The sequence below is a fragment of the Bos mutus genome, chromosome 9 (genome assembly GCF_027580195.1).
Source record: "Bos mutus isolate GX-2022 chromosome 9, NWIPB_WYAK_1.1, whole genome shotgun sequence".
Lineage (NCBI taxonomy): Eukaryota > Metazoa > Chordata > Mammalia > Artiodactyla > Bovidae > Bos > Bos mutus.
In genome coordinates this window covers 74,793,174-74,810,979 of record NC_091625.1, presented here as the reverse complement: position 1 = coordinate 74,810,979, position 17,806 = coordinate 74,793,174, and the positions used below count along the sequence as shown (strand labels likewise).

The window sequence follows — 17,806 nt, the reverse complement described above, 5'->3', positions numbered from 1 at the left end:
AAACAATATGAAAGCAGGAGCAATGATATCAATAAGTGATAAACTGTAATTAAAACTAAAAGCAATTAACTGTGTCAAAGTTAGACTCTCTTTTATGTCAAAAGTTTCAGTTCACTAAATGTATATTATAAATATCTATGCACCAAATAATACAGCATATGTCCTTATGAAGTCAAATCTAAAATAGATTCAGGGAGACATAGATAGAGGCCCACTGATAATAGGATTTTTAAATATTCCACTCTTGGTACAAAACAGATTACGTGAACTAGGAGTAAGAAAGGATACCGATGATCCAAATAACATAATTACTTAGCAGAGCTTATGGTTATAAGGTGGCACTAGTGGTAAAGAACCCGCTTGCCAACGCAGGAGATATAAGAGACCTGGTATCAATCCCTGGGTCAGGAAGATCCGCTGGAGGAGGCGTGGCAACCCACTCCAGTATTCTTGCCCAGAAAATCCCATGGACAGAGGAGCCTGGTGGGCCACAGTCATTAAGGTCACAAAGTTGGACACAACTGAAGCAACTTAGCATGCACATATGCATAGTTATATATTTAAATTTACAAAGTGAAAGCAGAGATTAAACCTTCTCAACTGCATATGTAACATCCAAAAAATTGACCTTTTATTAGGTTCCCCCCCTTAAAACAGAATGACTAAAATATAGTATTCTCTGATCACAATGCAATAAAACTAGAAATTATTCACAAATTTTCAAAAATTAAAACGTATTCTCATATGGAAATTAAATAACTTCCTTCTAAATAACTCTTGGAAGAAACATGAAACACAAATAGAAGTTACATATTTTTTAACAATAATGAAAATATACGTATCAGAATTCATGGGTTACAAATGAAATAAAAACTAGAAGAAAATTCATATTATTAAACACTTTATTAACATGATGAAAGAATAAAAATAAGTAAATTCTCAGTTCAAACCGTGGAAAAGAACAAAGTAAGCCCAAAGAAAGTATCAAGAAGGAAATAAAGGCAATAATTAATGAGGTACTGAATAGAAAAACAATAGTTCTCATTAACAAATCAAAATTTTGTATGCTTAAGAAAAAAATAACAAAATAAACATACCATTAGATAAGTTAAAGTAGAAATCACAAATATACAAAATCAAAAATAATAGAGAAATATCACTGAATCAGAAGAAATGAAAAAGTCATGACACTATAGACATTTATATAAATAAATGTGAAAACCCATAAGCAGAGGATAATTTTCTAAACTGATCACATTAGAGACAGGAAGTTTAAAGAGAAAAATTCCCATAGAATAAATAGAGTTATCAGGAAGTACTCCACAAAAAGACCCATGCCCAGATGGTTTCACAAAGAAAGTCTATCAAAGCTGCAAAAACCAAATATCCTCTATATTGCAAAAACTGTTCAGAAGCTTAAAAAATGTAGAAAAACTTAAATCCCTACATAAACCCTGTGTGGTGTGGGTCCAGGATTAGGGGTATGATTAGAGATATGCATATGATTAGCAACACATATAGGCCAAAATCACCTCTGAATATTGATATAAAAGTTCTAAATAAAGTACTACCAGACAAAATCCAACAAAATATCTTGTTCTATGTGTAAGAAAATGATATACAAAGAATAGGAGAGTTGTGGTCTAAGAATGCAAGGCTGATTTGATCCATTAATAAAACACATCACACAAATAGCTCAAAAAAGAAAAATCATGATCATCTCCATAGATGCTGAAAAAGCCTTTAACAAATCTTAAGACCCATTCCTGATTCTAAAAAAAAACACTCAACAAAACAAGCATCAATGAATACTTTATTAGCATGATAAATATACTTTGTTTTAAAGTCAGCATCCTTCTTTAAACAGGGAAACATTAGAGGTATTTTCACTAAACACATGAATTAAGACATTCTCTTTAACACTTGTCTTCCCTGATAGCTCAGTTGGTAAAGAATCCGCCTGCAATGCAGGAGACCCAGATTCAATTCCTGGGTGGAGAAGATCCTCTGGAGAAGGGATAGGCTACTCACTCTAGTATTCTTGGGCTTCCTTTGTGGCTCAGCTGGTAAAGAATCCACCTGCAATGTGGGAGACCTGGGTTTGATCCCTGGGTTGGGAAGATATCCTGGATTTACCCACTCCAGTATTTCAGCTTGGAGAATTCCATGTACTATATAGTCCATGGGGTCGCAGAGAGTCAGAAACAACTGAGTAACTTTCACTTTCACTTCGGTTCAGTCGCTCAGTCCTGTCTGACTCGTTGTGACCCCATGAACCACAACACGCCAGACCTCCCTGTCCATCACCAACTCCTGGAGTTTACTCAAACTCACGTCCATTCTGTTGGTGATGCCATCCAACCATCTCATTTTCTGCCCTCCTCTTCTCCTCCTGCCCCCAATCCCTCCCAGCATCAGAGTCTTTTCCAATGAGTCAGTTTTTCACTTCAGGTGGCAAAGTACTGGAGTTTCAGCTTTAGCATCAGTCCTTCCAATGAATATTCAGGACCTGATTTTCATTAGGATGGACTGGTTGGATCTCCTTGCAGTCCAAGGGACTCTCAAGAGTCTTCTCCAACACCACAGATCAAAAGCATCAATTCTTCAACACTCAGCTTTCTTTACAGTCCAACTCTCACATCCATACATGACTACTGGAAAAACCATAACTTTGACTTGATGGACCTTTGTTGGCAAAATAATGTCTCTGCTTTTTAATATACTGTCTAGGTTGGTCATAACTTTTCTTCCAAGGAGCAAAGGTCTTTCAGTTTCATGGCTGCAGTCACCATCTGCAGTGATTTTGGAGCCCCAAAAACTAAAATCTGCCACTGTTTCCCCATCTATTTGCCATGAAGTGGTGGGACCAGATGCCATGATATTTTCTGAATGTTGAGTCTTAAGCCAACTTTTTCACTCTCCTCTTTCTCTATCATCAAGGGGCTCTTTAGTCCTTCACTTTCTGCCATAAGGGTGGTGTCATCTGCATATCTGAGGTTATTGATATTTCTTCTGGCAATCTTGATTCCAGCATGTGCTTCATCCATCCAAACGCTTTATCATGAGCATTTCTCATGATGCACTCTGCATGTAAGTTAAACAGGCACAGTGACAATACACAGCCTTGACGTACTCCTTTTCCTATTTGGAACCAGTCTGTTGTTCCATGTCCAGTTCTAACTGTTGCTTCCTGACCTGCATATAGGTTTCTCAAGAGGCCAGTCATGCGGTCTGGTATTTCCATTTCTTTAAGAATTTTCCACAGTTTGTTGTGATCCACACAGTCAAAGGATTTGGCATAGTCAATAAAGCAGAAGTAGACGTTTTTCTGGAGCTCTCTTGTTATTCGATGATCCAACAAATGTTGGCAATTTGATCTCTGGTTCCTCTGCCTTTTCTAAAACCAGCTTGAATATACGGAAGTTCATGGTTCACTTGTTGCTGAAGCCTGGCTTGGAGAATTTTGAGCATTACTTTACTAGCGTGTGAGATGAGTGCAATTGTGTGGTAGTTTGAGCATTCTTTGGCGTTGCCTTTCTTTGGGATTGGAATGAAAACTGACCTTTTCCAGTCCTGTGGCCACTGCTCAGTTTTCCAAATTTGCTGGCATATTGAGTGCAGCACTTTCACAGCATCATCTTTTAGGATTTGAAGTAGCACAACTGGAATTCCATCACCTCCACTAGCTTTGTTTGTAGTGAGGCTTCCTAAGACCCACTTGACTTCACATTCCAGGATGTCTGGCTCTAGGTGAGTGATCACACCATCGTTGACTATCTGGGTCGTGAAGATCTTTTTTGTATAGTTCTTCTGTGTATTCTTGCCACCTCTTCTTAGTATCTTCTGCTTCTGTTAGGTCTGTACCATTTCTGTCCTTTATTGTGCCCATCTTTGCATGAATTGTTCCTTTGGTATCTCTAATTTTCTTGAAGAGATGTCTAGTCTTTCCCATTCTATTGTTTTCCTCTATTTCTTTGCACTGATCAGTGAGGAAGGCTTTCTTATCTCTTCTTGCTATTCTTTGGAACTCTGCATTCAAATGGGTATATCTTTCCTTTTCTCCTTTGCCTTTCACTTCTCTTCTTTTCAGAGCTATTTGTAAGGCCGCCTCAGACAACCATTTTGCCTTTTTGTATTTCTTTTTCTTGGGGATGGTCTTGATCCTTGCCTCCTATACAATGTCAAGAACCTCTGCCCATAGTTCTTCAGGCACTCTATCAGATCTACTCCCTTGAATCTATGTGTCACTTCCACTGTGTAATCATAAGGGATTTGATTTAGGTCATACCTGAATGGTCTAGTGGTTTCCCCTATTTTCTTCAATTTATGTCTGAATTTCACTTCACTATAACACTATTTAACACTGTAATAGAGGTATCTGTCAAGGCAATCAGATAAATCAATTAGGGGCATCAGAACCTGAAGATGTAAAACTATATTTATAGATGTTATGATCATGAACTTGGAAACCCCTAAAGAATCAATGATCCTTAGATGGTAGAGAAACAGGTACTCTCAAACACTATTGCTTAGAATGGAAACTGGAATATTCCTCATGGGTAGGAATATACAACGAATATATATATATATAACAAAACAGAAGATATATATTTATATCATTACCTTTTAATTTAGCAATCCCACTTCTGGGAATATATTCTGAAGCTAATTCTCTAGTGATGTGAACATATGCACATACAAGGTTATTATTCATTATGGCACTGTTATTTATAAAATACTTGAAACAAGTTAAATATCCATATATAGGAGAATAACTGAATAAACTATAGTATATGTACATAAAGGAGTTATTATGCAGAATGAAAAAGATCTTCATGAATTGATACAAAGTGATTTCCAAACTACTTTCCTAGAATTCTAGAATAGCAAGTAAGTAAAAATGTTGTAAATAATAAAAAACAGGAGTTATAAATCTGGAAAAGGAGAAAAAGTAGAATGAACCCTGTGTGGTGTGGGATCAGAACTGGGGCTACGATTAGAGATACATATACACATATTCATACATAGATACACATGTATACACACATACATACAGTCATCCACAAACATACATACATTCATGTTGTTTTTTTAATATAAATTTTAGCCGTAAGATTTATATAATTAGACCTAAGCAAATAAGATTTCACAACTTTTGAAATCTAAATTTAAAAAGGTACTAGCTAGTCAATCTATGGCATAGGAAGATATTACTTTAGGAAGAACAGTCAGGAAAAAAGACTTAAATAGAAAGATCAAGCAAATCTTGAAATAATAAAGAATTCATTCATCCATGTGACTAGATCATAAAAACAGGAAAATAAAATATTAATCCCAGTAGAAAATATTCTCATGTTCCCAGCTCAGATTATTTTTATATTAGCAAAATAAACATATCCTTAATAAAAGTTATAAAGATACAAATGGTACTTGGTATTTTACAATGAAACATATCAAAAACCACTGTACCTTACAGTAAAATCATAGGAACAAGAGGCCAGCACAGAAGCATGAAATGGTGAAAACTACAAAAGAAAACAAAAAAGTCCTTTTTGAGGTTAACTGTAATTATAACACGGTACTTCATAAGATCATTCCCATGAACATTATTACAATGTCTAGACAGGACTGTCAGAAGAACAGACACTACTATATGTCAAATAGATAACTAATAAGGACCTACTATATAGCACAGAGAACTCTACTCAATACTCTGTAATACTGTATATGGGAAAAGAATCTAAAAAAAGAATGGATATATGTATATGTATAACTGATTCACTTTGCTGTACACATGAAACTAACACAACATTGTAACTCAACTATACTCCAATAAAAAAAATTTTTAAGTATGCTTTTCCAAACCTTATTATGCTTTAATTTGAGGCAAAAATCCTTTAGTCTTTTAAGTATCCACCTACAGGAAAAATGGTTGTTTTTACATTCTTCAAAGAAAGTCATTTCTCAAGCTTTTTAAATCTTATTTAGAATTAAATATTCCCTAAATGTTGCTATTCTGGAAAAATTAAGCACAATTTCATATTGGCTATCCAAAATTAACTTCTACAAATCTAAAGGACATAAGTGTATGACGATTCACACATATAATTATATAATTTACCAATCTTGTAAATATATTTTATGACTGCTATTAGGTACAAGCATCAAACATTTAAATGTTAAAAGTTTTAAAATAATTTTTATGCTATTTGTATATCACATCTAATGATATCAAGGTCAAAAATTACAAATTTTAAAGACAGGTAATATACAAGTATTAATATACATCTTTTAACTGGCTGCCCACTGTAATTTTATTTCCTCAGCGTTTTTCTTACCAGTACTTTAAATGTTTATAGACAAATATATACTTACATTTGAATTTCTTCACAGTTTGCAAAACACTTTCACTATTTCACCCTATTTCATTCTCAGAAGAATTATGAAGTATATACAGAAAACATTTTTTAACTACCAAAACTTGTGTGCCATTCAAAAAAAATCTGGGCACTGGGTCTCATATTTTGAGTTATAACCAGAAAAATTTTAAATATTAACTGCAATTTAGAATTTTAAAAATAGGAATAACATAACTATCTTAATTAAAAGATCAAAAAGGTACTTATCTGTAATGTAAAAAATCAAAAATTAAATTGGGAGATGTCCCTTAATAAGATGTTTTCCACAGTGACTTAGCAAAATTTACCTAAATAAAAGCTGGGAAGGACTTCCCTGGTGGTTCAGTGGTTAAGAATACACTTGCCAATGCAGGAAACACATGTTTGATCCCTGGTCCAGGAGGCTACCCACATGCAATGAAGCCCATGCACCACAAGTACTGAGCCGGCGCTCTAGAGCCCGCTGGTCCATAAGAAGAGAAGCCAGCACAGTGAGACGTCCCCGCCTGCCGTAACCAGAGAATGCCCCGTGGAGTAACAAGGACCCAACAAACCAAAAAAAAAAAAAAGCTGGAAAACTAACGTTGGTCACTTTACAACCTGACAAATTCAGGAGAAGCAGAAGAAAAAAGTTATCTCTACTATTTACAAAGTGGAAATTTTTCTATACTCTATAACTTTTGTGAACATTCATATATATAATCATGTTAGGGAAAAGAAAGAATTAACCACCTCTCTGTACAAGTTTCAACAAAATAAACTTTTCCACTGAATGAAAAATTATAAAGACTATAATACTAAAACTAAATTACAATAAAGTTTTAACAGAAATAGTAGCATGGGGATGACAGAATGAGAAGAACATTTTTATTCACTCCTGAGTACCACCTGACTATATTGTTATAAGTCACTCAATAATCATTCCAGTGTTTTACCTAATTTTAGCTTTCAATGTTTACTACCATTCACTGGGTAACAAAACGCAAAAAAAAAAAAGAATCAATAACCCCATCCCTTAAACACCTTTTAAATGTACTTCATTGACAGTATCTATCTTTTTGTTCTGTGTAGAAAAAGAAAGGATAAAAACTTACTTTCACTCTCCTAATAGCATAGGTGTGACCGAGAAGTTCAAACACAGGTTGTTGTACATTCCTCAAGTCCCAGCCTCTCAAACTACAATCAACCGCCCCTGTCACCACCAAATTCTGAAAACAATAAAGCAAGGTTAAGTGCGACTCTTTACAATTATGCAGTAGCCAAGCTTTCCTACTGGAAATATTTCCTATTTTCTGGTACTTATTTAATCTGAACCCAGGAGTCATTCTTGAAAAGTTACATAACATTATAGAAAGGAGTTAAAATATACATCAAAAGCAAAACTTAGTATGACTTGAAAGAAAAGGAACTCAATATGCCTTAGGTATATAAAGGAACACAGTGCACAAGAGAAAAAGGCATAGTCTCACATTGTAGCTTCTCCCGTCTACTTTTAGGGATACTAATAAGAACACAAGTTATTAAAAAGTACACCTGGCAAAAGAGCCCACCTGTCTCTTCAGCATCCTCTGAGGTTTCTACCAGGCGTTAAAAGGCAAGAGACTGCTAATTCACAAATATTTGAATGGGCAAAGGTATAGATTACATGTTGTTTTCCTAATCAATCATTGCTCCTAACTCTCATGGACCATGTCTTAATGTAATAGCTAACTCTATCTGAGAATTTATGCAAATAGTGGGTAGTCTCCTATCTAGAACCCTAGGTGAACCCAGAGTTCACGGCTGAATAAGCCAAAAGCTGGGTCCACACTCAGCCCTACTTCACATGAACCAGGGCAGTAATCCATTGTCTGACATTTTGGACTTCAATATAAGCTCATTTTTAAAAAGCTTCAGAGATTGTTTTTAAAACATTTTTTAGAGTATTCTCAAGTGTATATCCGGAGAAGGCAATGGCAACCCACTCCAGTACTCTTGCCTGGAAAATCCCATGGACGGAGGACCTGGAAGGCTGCAGTCCATGGGGTCGCTAAGAGTCGGACACGACTGGGCGACTTTACTTTTACTTTTCACTTTCATGCATTTGGAGAAGGAAATGGCAACCCACTCCAGTGTTCTTGCCTGGAGAATCCTGGGGACGGGGGAGCCTGGTGGGAGGCCATCTATGGGGTCACACAGAGTTGGACACGACTGAAGCAACTTAGCAGCAGCAGCAGCAAGTACATATCAGCATCTTTTTTAGAATTCCCGAAAGTATAACATATAGTCCACAATTTTATTTTCTTATTCGGAAAAATCATGGGTGAGATTTGAAATGTAGTCATCGGCACTGAAAATTTTATTAAAATCAAGTATTATTTGAATATGTTCTATATCTTCTTTTAATTTATTTTATTTCTTTCTAATTTAAAAACTCAGCCAATACAATGTTCCCTTAATTTTCATTGACTAAAATTGGGGAAAAAAACAAAGTATATGTTATGCTTAACTGTCACAGTCAACAGACCACTTCAGGTAGATAATATATTTAAATGGCATATCAAAACATGTTTAATCCATTTCTATTTCTAATTCATATGCCCGTATGGTTAGCTGAAAGTTGCAAAAGGTTGCAAATGGACACTGCTATCTTCCAGAAACATGAAGCTTGGTTAGGCTTTTAAGAGAAAATGAAATAGAAAATTCCTAAAACCAATGGACTGTCAAAGTAAAAATCAAGTTACAAATAGTTCAGCAGCCTCACTAGCAAAGTGCACAAGAAATGAAGGCAAAAGATGATACAAATTGGCAGGGTTAAGAGCAATAAAGTAAAAAATTATATATATTATAAAGCAGTTCCCCAAACAAACAAGTAAGGCTGCACTATTGAACTTTTGAGAATTTCTGTTTCTTATTCAGCCTGTTTTATGTGCACTTAAATCCAATTAATGCTAATGCAGGTCACTCACAATCATCAATTAGAAATGAAAGGGACTGAATCTAACTTAATGGCCCGTAAACACTATCCAAGTCCACATGAACAAAGATAAAATCTAGAACATTTCAACGTTAGGAAGGGCTCGGTAGCTAAGGATAGAACCAGATAGGGTACCTCATTGTATTTACACCAGTCACAGCTCAAAATTTCTGCCTGATGTGCTGGAACCACAATTCTGACTCCTGTTGTCTTCACGTCCCAAATTCTCAAAGTCTGATCGCCTGGTGAAAGAGGAAGACTTGATCACTCTTTATTACACCACTTGGATGCTTGGTACCCATGATGACAAGTCGGGGAAAACACACCACTTCCATTATCAGGACATTGCCATCTGTATGTCATATACACTAGATACATTGTTTTATACTGTAATAATATATAAGAACTACTAAAAGTGACAACTACAAAAAATAAGGCACCATATTAAGTTTTTAGATCTACTCAAAGCAGGAAAACCTGAATCTCACACTGACACAAGCAGAACAGTGACTAAGCACACACCCAATGCATTTTTCTTCAGGAAAGGAAAAGGCTCTGAAAATCCTCGTTTCTCGTAAGTGAAGTTAGCACCCTATACCAGTATATTCTACAGGAAGCAAAATGGTAACAGTTTTACTGTAAAATGTGTGCAAAGTCCAAGTCAGAATGGATAATTTCAAATCTTAGCTTTTACATTTATTACATTTTAAAGGGCCATCCAGAGGTATGGATTTCACCTTGAAAGAAACAAGCAGAGAAAATGTAAGGATTATATGCTGAATTACTACAAAAATAATTTATACCACTTAGCTGCACAGAGTCAACCCTGATTAACTGTTTTAGATGCTGTTTGCCTTCAATTTTGTAAAATATGAGGAAACAACAAAATGACCAGATGAAAAATTCTGAATATATATATATCTCCATCAAAAGTAAATTACAAACAATAACTGATCCTCTGAGAAAGCCAGTTCAGGTTAATGTAAAAAAAAAAATGCTGTGATGGTCTTGATTCCATTTAGTAGTTGTGTGACCCTGCACAAGCTGTATAATATCTCTGAGACTAGTTCCTCAGAATGCCTGGACGGAGGATGGTACAAAAACATTTAGTGTAATAAAGTTTCTGTAAAGCGTTAGCATGGTCTCTAGCATATAGCAGATATGCTAATAAGTGGCAGCACAAGCTGGAATCAAGACTGCTGGGAGAAATATCAATAAGCTCAAATATGCAGATGACACCACCCTTATAGCAGAAAGTGAAGAGGAACTAAAAAGCCTCTTGATGAAGGTGAAAGAGGAGAGTGAAAAAGTTGGCTTAAAGCTCAACATTCAGAAAATGAAGATCATGGCATCCGGTCCCACCACTTCATGGGAAATAGATGGGGAAACAGTGGAAACAGTGTCAGACTTTATTTTTGGGGGCTCCAAAATCACTGCAGATGGTGACTGCAGCCATGAAATTAAAAGACGCTTACTCCTTGGAAGGAAAGTTATGACCAACCTAGATAGCATATTCAAAAGCAGAGACATTACTTTGCCAACAAAGGTCCGTCTAGTCAAGGCTATGGTTTTTCCAGTGGTCATGTATGGATGTGAGAGTTGGACTGTGAAGAAAGCTGAGCGCCGAAGAACTGATGCTTTTGAACTGTGGTGTTGGAGAAGACTCTTGAGAGTCCCTTGGACTGCAAGGAGATCCAACCAGTCCATTCTAAAGGAGATCAGGCCTGGGTGTTCCTTGGAAGGAATGATGCTAAAGCTGAAACTCCAGTACTTTGTCCACCTCATGCGAAGAGTTGACTCATTGGAAAAGACTCTGATGCTGGGAGGGATTGGGGTCAGGAGGAGAAGGGAATGACAGAGGATGAGATGGCTGGATGGCATCACTGACTCGACAGACGTGAGTCTGAGGGAACTCCGGGAGTTGGTGATGGACAGGGAGGCCTGGCGCGCTGCGATTCATGGGGCCGCTAAGAGTCGGACACGACTGAGTGACTGAACTGAACTGAAAAACATTAACTTTTAAACATTTGCTTTAGTTACCTACATTTAATTTCCTATCATCCCAATTCTAAATTATTTGTCATTTAGCTAAGTCCAATAATTTCAGACAATTTTTTTCTGATTTCTTTGTCAGTTAAGAAAGATAAGAATTATACTGCTTGTGGTAATGAAATGTAGAGTTTAAGAATAGGGACTTTGGAGCTTCAGAGCTTAGCTCTAGTCCAGCTCAATCATTTAGTAGTTGTTGATGTTCAGTCAAGTTACTTAATGTCTTGAATTGTCATTTTCCTTACCTACGATAAAATATCTGCCTCATACGGACCCACAGATACAGGGAACAAATCAGTGGTCACCAGCTCAGTGAGAGAAGGACAGGAGGAAAATACAGGGGTAGGAGATGAAGAAGTACAAACTATCACGTATAAAATAAGATACAAACATATATTGTACAACAAAGGGAATATAGCTAATATTTTATAATAACTATAAATGGTGTATAACCTTTAAAAATTGTGAATCACTATTTTGTATAACTGCAACTTAACGTAACTTTGTAAACCAACTATACTTCGAAAGACACAAAAACATATCTGCCTTACAAAGCTGCCCCTGGCACAGCTAGACTGGCCAAAAGGAGATATACGGGATTTCTCTGAACTATAATTGAAAAAATAATGCTAGTCCCCCTCACACAGGAGAATTTACAGGTTACAAAACTGAGGAATTGTTGGTGGCCATGTGTTTCACTTTATGGAGAAAGTTGACCTGCACAGTCAAGTCAGCCAGCAGACAAAAGTCCAGATTAGAGACAGAGAATGTGTCCTGAGGTTGTTTAAGCATCCCTTCCCCTTCTGGGGTTGCTTTTCAATAAATTCTACAAAGACCTACAGCTGCTCAAGTTCTACTGTTACCACCTGTAGGCAGAGGTGATTCCTTATCATCATGGCAGCAGTGAATGGAATTCACCTGAAGCTTCAGACTCTCAAAACCTGCTGCTGCTGCTGCTGCTGCTGCTAAGTCACTTCAATGGTGTCCGACTCTGTGCAACCCCACAGACAGCAGCCCACCAGGCTCCCCATCCCTGGGATTCTCCAGGCAAGAACACTGGAGTGGGTTGCCATTTCCTTCTCCAATGCATGAAAGTGGAAAGTGAAAGTGAAGTCGCTTCGGTCGTGTCCGACTCTTAGCGACCCCATGGACTGCACCCTACCAGGCTCCTCCGTCCATGGGATTTTCCAGGCAAGAGTACTGGAGTGGGGTGCCATCTCCTTCTCCATCTCAAAGCCTAGCTCCAGAGAAAAAGATTAAATTCATCACAGGGCTTCCAGTTAAAACACAGGAAATGTTTAAATGATGTACACTAGATTTCATAAATTTATGTTATATCAAGTCTGATATAACATATAACATGGGTCATGGTGGAGAGTTCTGACAAAATGTGGTCCACTGGAGAAGGGAATGGCAAACCACTTCAGTATTCCTGCCTTGAGAACCCCATGAACAGTATGAAAAGGCAAAAAGATAGGACAGTGAAAGATGAACTCCCCACGTCAGTAGGTGCCCAATATGCTGGATATCAGTGGAGAAATAACTCCAGAAAGAATGAAGAGACGCAGCCAAAGTAAAAACACCACCCAGTTGTGGATGTGACTGGTGATGCAAGCAAGGTCTGATGCTATAAAGAGCAATACTGCATAGGAACCTGGAATGTTAGGTCCATGAATCAAGGCAAATTGGAAGTGATCAAACAGGAGATGGCAAGAGTGAACATTGACATTCTAGGAATCAGCAAACTAAAATGGACTGGAATGGGTGAATTTAACTCAGATAACCATTATATCTACTACTGTGGGCAAGGGAGTAGCCATCATAGTCAACAAAAGGGTCCGAAATGCAGTGCTTGGATGCAGTCTCAAAAACAACAGAATGATCTCTGTTCGTTTCCAAGGCAAACCATTCAATATCCCAGTAATCCAAGTCTATGCCCCGTCCAGTAATGAAGAAGCTGAACAGTTCAATGAAGACCTACAAGACTTTCTAGAATTAACACCCGAAACAGATGTCCTTTTCATTATAGGGGACTGGAATGCACAAGTAGGAAGTCAAGAAACACCTGGGGTAACACGCAAATTTGGCCTTGGAGTACAGAATGAAGCAGGGTGAAGGCTAATAGAGTTCTGCCAAGAGAATGCACTGGTCATAGCAAACACTCTCTTCCAACAACACAAGAGAAGACTCTACACATGGACATCACCAGATGGTCAACACAGAAATCAGATTGATTATATTCTTTGAAGTCAAAGATGGAGAGGCTCTATATAGTCAGCAGAAACAAGACCGGGAGCTGACTGTGGCTCAGATCATGAACTTATTGCCAAATTCAGACTTAAATTGAAGAAAGTAGGGAAAACCACTAGACCATTCAGGTATGACCTAAATCAAATCCCTAACGATTATACAGTGGAAGTGAGAAATAGATTTAAGGGACTAGATCTGATAGAGTGCCTAATGAACTATGGATAGAGGCTTGTGACATTGTACAGGAGATGGGAGCAAAACCACCTCCAAGAAAAAGAAATGCAAAAAAGCAAAATGGCTGTTTGAGGAGGCCTTACAAACAGCTCTGAAAAGAAGTGAAAAGCAAAGGAGAAAAGGAAAGATATACCCATCTGAATGCAGAGTTCCAAAGAACAGTAAGGAGAGATAAGAAAGCCTTCCTCACTGATCAGTGCAAAGAAATAGAGGAAAACAATAGAATGGGAAAGACTAGACATCTCTTCAAGAACATCAGAGATAACAAAGGAACAATTCACGCAAAGATGGGCACAATAAAGGACAGAAATGGTATGGACCTAACAGAAGCAGAAGATAATTAAGAAGAGGTGGCAAGAATACACAGAAGAACTATACAAAAAAGATCTTCACGACCCAGATAATCACGATGGTGTGATCACTCACCTAGAGCCAGACATCCTGGAATGTGAAGTCAAAGTGGGTCTTAGGAAGCCTCACTGCAAACAAAGCTAGTGGAGGTGATGGAATTCCAGTTGTGCTACTTCAAATCCTAAAAGATGATGCTGTGAAAGTGCTGCACTCAATATGCCAGCAAATTTGGAAAACTGAGCAGTGGCCACAGGACTGGAAAAGGTCAGTTTTCATTCCAATCCCAAAGAAAGGCAATGCCAAAGAATGCTCAAACTACTGCAGAATTGCACTCATCTCACACACTAGTAAAGTAATGCTCAAAATTCTCCAAGCCAGGCTTCAGCAATAAGTGAACCATGAATTTCCATATATTCAAGCTGGTTTTAGAAAAGGCAGAGGAACCAGAGATCAAATTGCCAACAAATTGCTGGATCATCGAATAACAAGAGAGCTCCTGAAAAACATCCACTTCTGCTTTATTGACTATGCCAAATCCTTTGACTGTGTGGATCACAATAAACCGTGGAAAATTTTTAGAGATGGGAATCCCAGACCACCTGACCTGCCTCTTGAGAAATCTGTATGCAGGTCAGCAAGCAACAGTTAGAACTGGACATGGAACAACAGACTGGTTCCAAATAGGAAAAGGAGTATGTCAAGGCTGTATATTGTCACTGTGGTTATTTACCTTATACGCAGAGTACATCATGAGAAACACTGGGCTGGATGAAGCACATGTTGGAATCAAGATTGCCTGGAGAAATATCATAACCTCAGATATGCAGATGACACCACCCTTATGGCAGAAAGTGAAGAAGAACCAAAGAGCGTCTTGATGAAAGTGAAAGAGTGAAAAAGTTGGCTTAAAGCTCAACATTCAGAAAACTAAGATCATGGCATCCAGTCCCATCACTTCATGGAAAATAGATGGAGAAACAATGGAAACAGTGGCAGATTTATTTTTCTGGGCTCCAAAATCACTAAAGATGGTGACTGGAGCCATGAAATAAAAGGACACTTACTCCTTGAAAGAAAAGTTATGACCAACCTAGACAGCATATTAAAAAGCAGAGACATTACTTTCCCAACAAAGGTCCATCTAGTCAAGGCTATGGTTTCTCCAGTAGTCATATATGGATGTGAGAGTTGGACTATAAAGAAAGCTGAGCACCGAAGAATTAATGTTTTTGAACCGTGGTGTTGGAGAAGACTCTTGAGAGTCCCTTGGACTGCAAGGAGATCCAATCAGTCCATCCTAAAGGAAATCAGTCCTGAATGTTCATTTGGAAGGACGGATGTTGCAGACACGACCGAGCAACTGAACTGAACCGAACCGATCAGGTCTGAAGGGCTCCCTTGGTGGCTCAGATGGTAAAGAATCCACCTGCAATGCAGAAGATGTAGGAGACATGGGTTCGATTCCTGCATCAGGAAGATCCCCTGGAGTAGGCCATGGCAACCCACTCCAGTATTCCTGCCTGGAAAATCCCATGGACAGAGGAGCCTGGCAGGCTACAGTCCATGGGGTCACAAAGAGTCGGACATGACTGAGCGACTTCACTTCACTTCAAAGCATTGTTTAAAGTTCAGTGAGCTCATGTTCATCCTAATAATTACATTCTATGGGTGTATGTGAATGCTTTACAATGTCGAAACATTACAATAAATGTGGACTAGGAGTTAAGAAGTAACTAGTAATTTTAGCAACAATATGGATGAATCTCACAAAACATAATGCTGAGCAAAAGAAACCAAGACAGCACAACATAAAAACAGGTAACATTAATCGATGCTATTAGGAGGCAGTTCAGAGGTCACCCTCGAATGGACAGGGGTGGGTAATGACTGGAAGAATGTAAAAGGGGCCTCTGAGAACATTCTGTTTCTTGACCTGGGTCCTGAGACCCCAGGTCTCCGGAGTCTCCCGCATGCGCAGGCAGACTCTTTACCACTAGTGCCACCTGGGAAGCCCCAGTACACAGGTGTGTTCATTGTGAAAATTCATCAGGCTATAATTAGGCTCTGTTCTGTGTGTGTATTATATACTTCAACAAAAGATTAAACAAATAACAACCACAACGGCTGGGTGGATGCCTCTATCAAATTTCTCTGACAATATTCTGGTTCTTCACCAGCATAGTCAGGCAAAGTTTTTTTTTTTTTTTTTTAAAGACTATGGTTTAGGTTGTCCCCTCTGGCAGTTAACTTAAAGAGCACAAAAAGAGTGAGAAGTGCTCTGAAGGAGCCGAGAACTCCTCTTCTGCTGCACACATTCGGCACTTCCTCCTCCTCATTTCATTTGCCAGGTAGGGGAGAGACCTTCTGGCCAACTGGTACCATGACTCATTCAACTCTTTTAGCCACCAGGACATCTATATTTATATTGCTTTTTTAATTGTATTTTCCAGACAACTGGCCTTTCATTGTCAGCCAGACGTTTACCAGGGCCCTGGGGCAGTGCCACAGACCCACCTGAATTACCAGCTTCTCTTATCAGTTGCAGACTCACCACTGGCAACAAAACCAGTGAATTTAAGTGCATAATATGGTACAGGAAGTGCTGGCTACTACCATGTCTAATTCAAGTTGTGGCATTAAGAAGAAGCTGGGTAAAGAGAATGAGTGTAAACGGTGAATCTGAAACCAGGAAGTGAAATGAACAGCAAAAGATGCATATTGGGCCCAAATAATTTAATTTATTTGAAATGCCAGATGCCTATCAGATGACTTTTTTCTTTGAGTAGAATGATGTTTTTTTCAAACTGCTGGACTCCACACATTGAGGCATGGCTATGATTTATGCAATTATATGGAGTCGGTAATAGCAGTAATTTGGTTTTCTTGGTTCAAAAGAAAGTTTACTTCATATTAATCCTCCTCATGTAAAGAGCTCAAATATTCTTCCCTTCCATCTCATATAATTTGGAAATGTGAATTATGTAAGAATAAAACTTTAACGAACTAAACAAAACCAATGCCCTTAGAGAAGTCTGCTATGGAAGATCTGAATGTCAAAGTACTACTTCCTTTTGGTTTGTCTTAACTTAGCTAATGACAAATTTAGTATTACAACTTTGAAGGTGATCAAATTCTTGGAAAAACTTAAATATTATATTCTCATGCAAATGAAAGTGTTAGGTGTTCAGTCGTGTCCGACACCTTACAACCCCATGGACTGTAGCCCGCCAGGCTCTTCTGTCCATGGAATTCTTCAGGCAAGAATACTGGAGTGGGTAGCCATTCCTTTCTCCGGGATCGTCCCAACCCAGGGAATGAATTCAGATCTCCTGCACTGCAGGTGGATTCTTTGTCATCTGAGCCACCAGGGAAGCCCATGTTATTATATACTATCTTAAAATATAAACTGTTATAAGCAGTTGAATGATATAGTTAGCTATATGCGTGCCACAGGATTAGACATAAAACTATGTCTTGACTGCCAATTATATAAGCTGCTTATCATTTTTAATATTTGTGAAGACAAATATTTTACAACTTTGTGTTCCTCAACCATGAATTTTACAGC

The 17,806-nt window shown here is 38.0% G+C and overlaps 1 protein-coding gene across 1 annotated transcript in view; it reads right to left on the bottom strand.

Annotated features, from left to right (window-relative positions):
* The window catches only part of PEX7 (peroxisomal biogenesis factor 7), a 78,856-nt gene that overhangs the window by 42,490 nt on the left and 18,560 nt on the right, over positions 1 to 17,806 (bottom strand). Inside the window, exons 6-8 of the mRNA XM_005899100.3 lie at positions 9,490 to 9,596; positions 7,493 to 7,606; positions 5,470 to 5,525 (exon numbers count right to left, since the gene is read on the bottom strand). Coding sequence (XP_005899162.1) covers positions 5,470 to 5,525; positions 7,493 to 7,606; positions 9,490 to 9,596 — 277 coding nt within the window. The remainder of the gene's footprint in view (positions 1 to 5,469; positions 5,526 to 7,492; positions 7,607 to 9,489; positions 9,597 to 17,806) is intronic.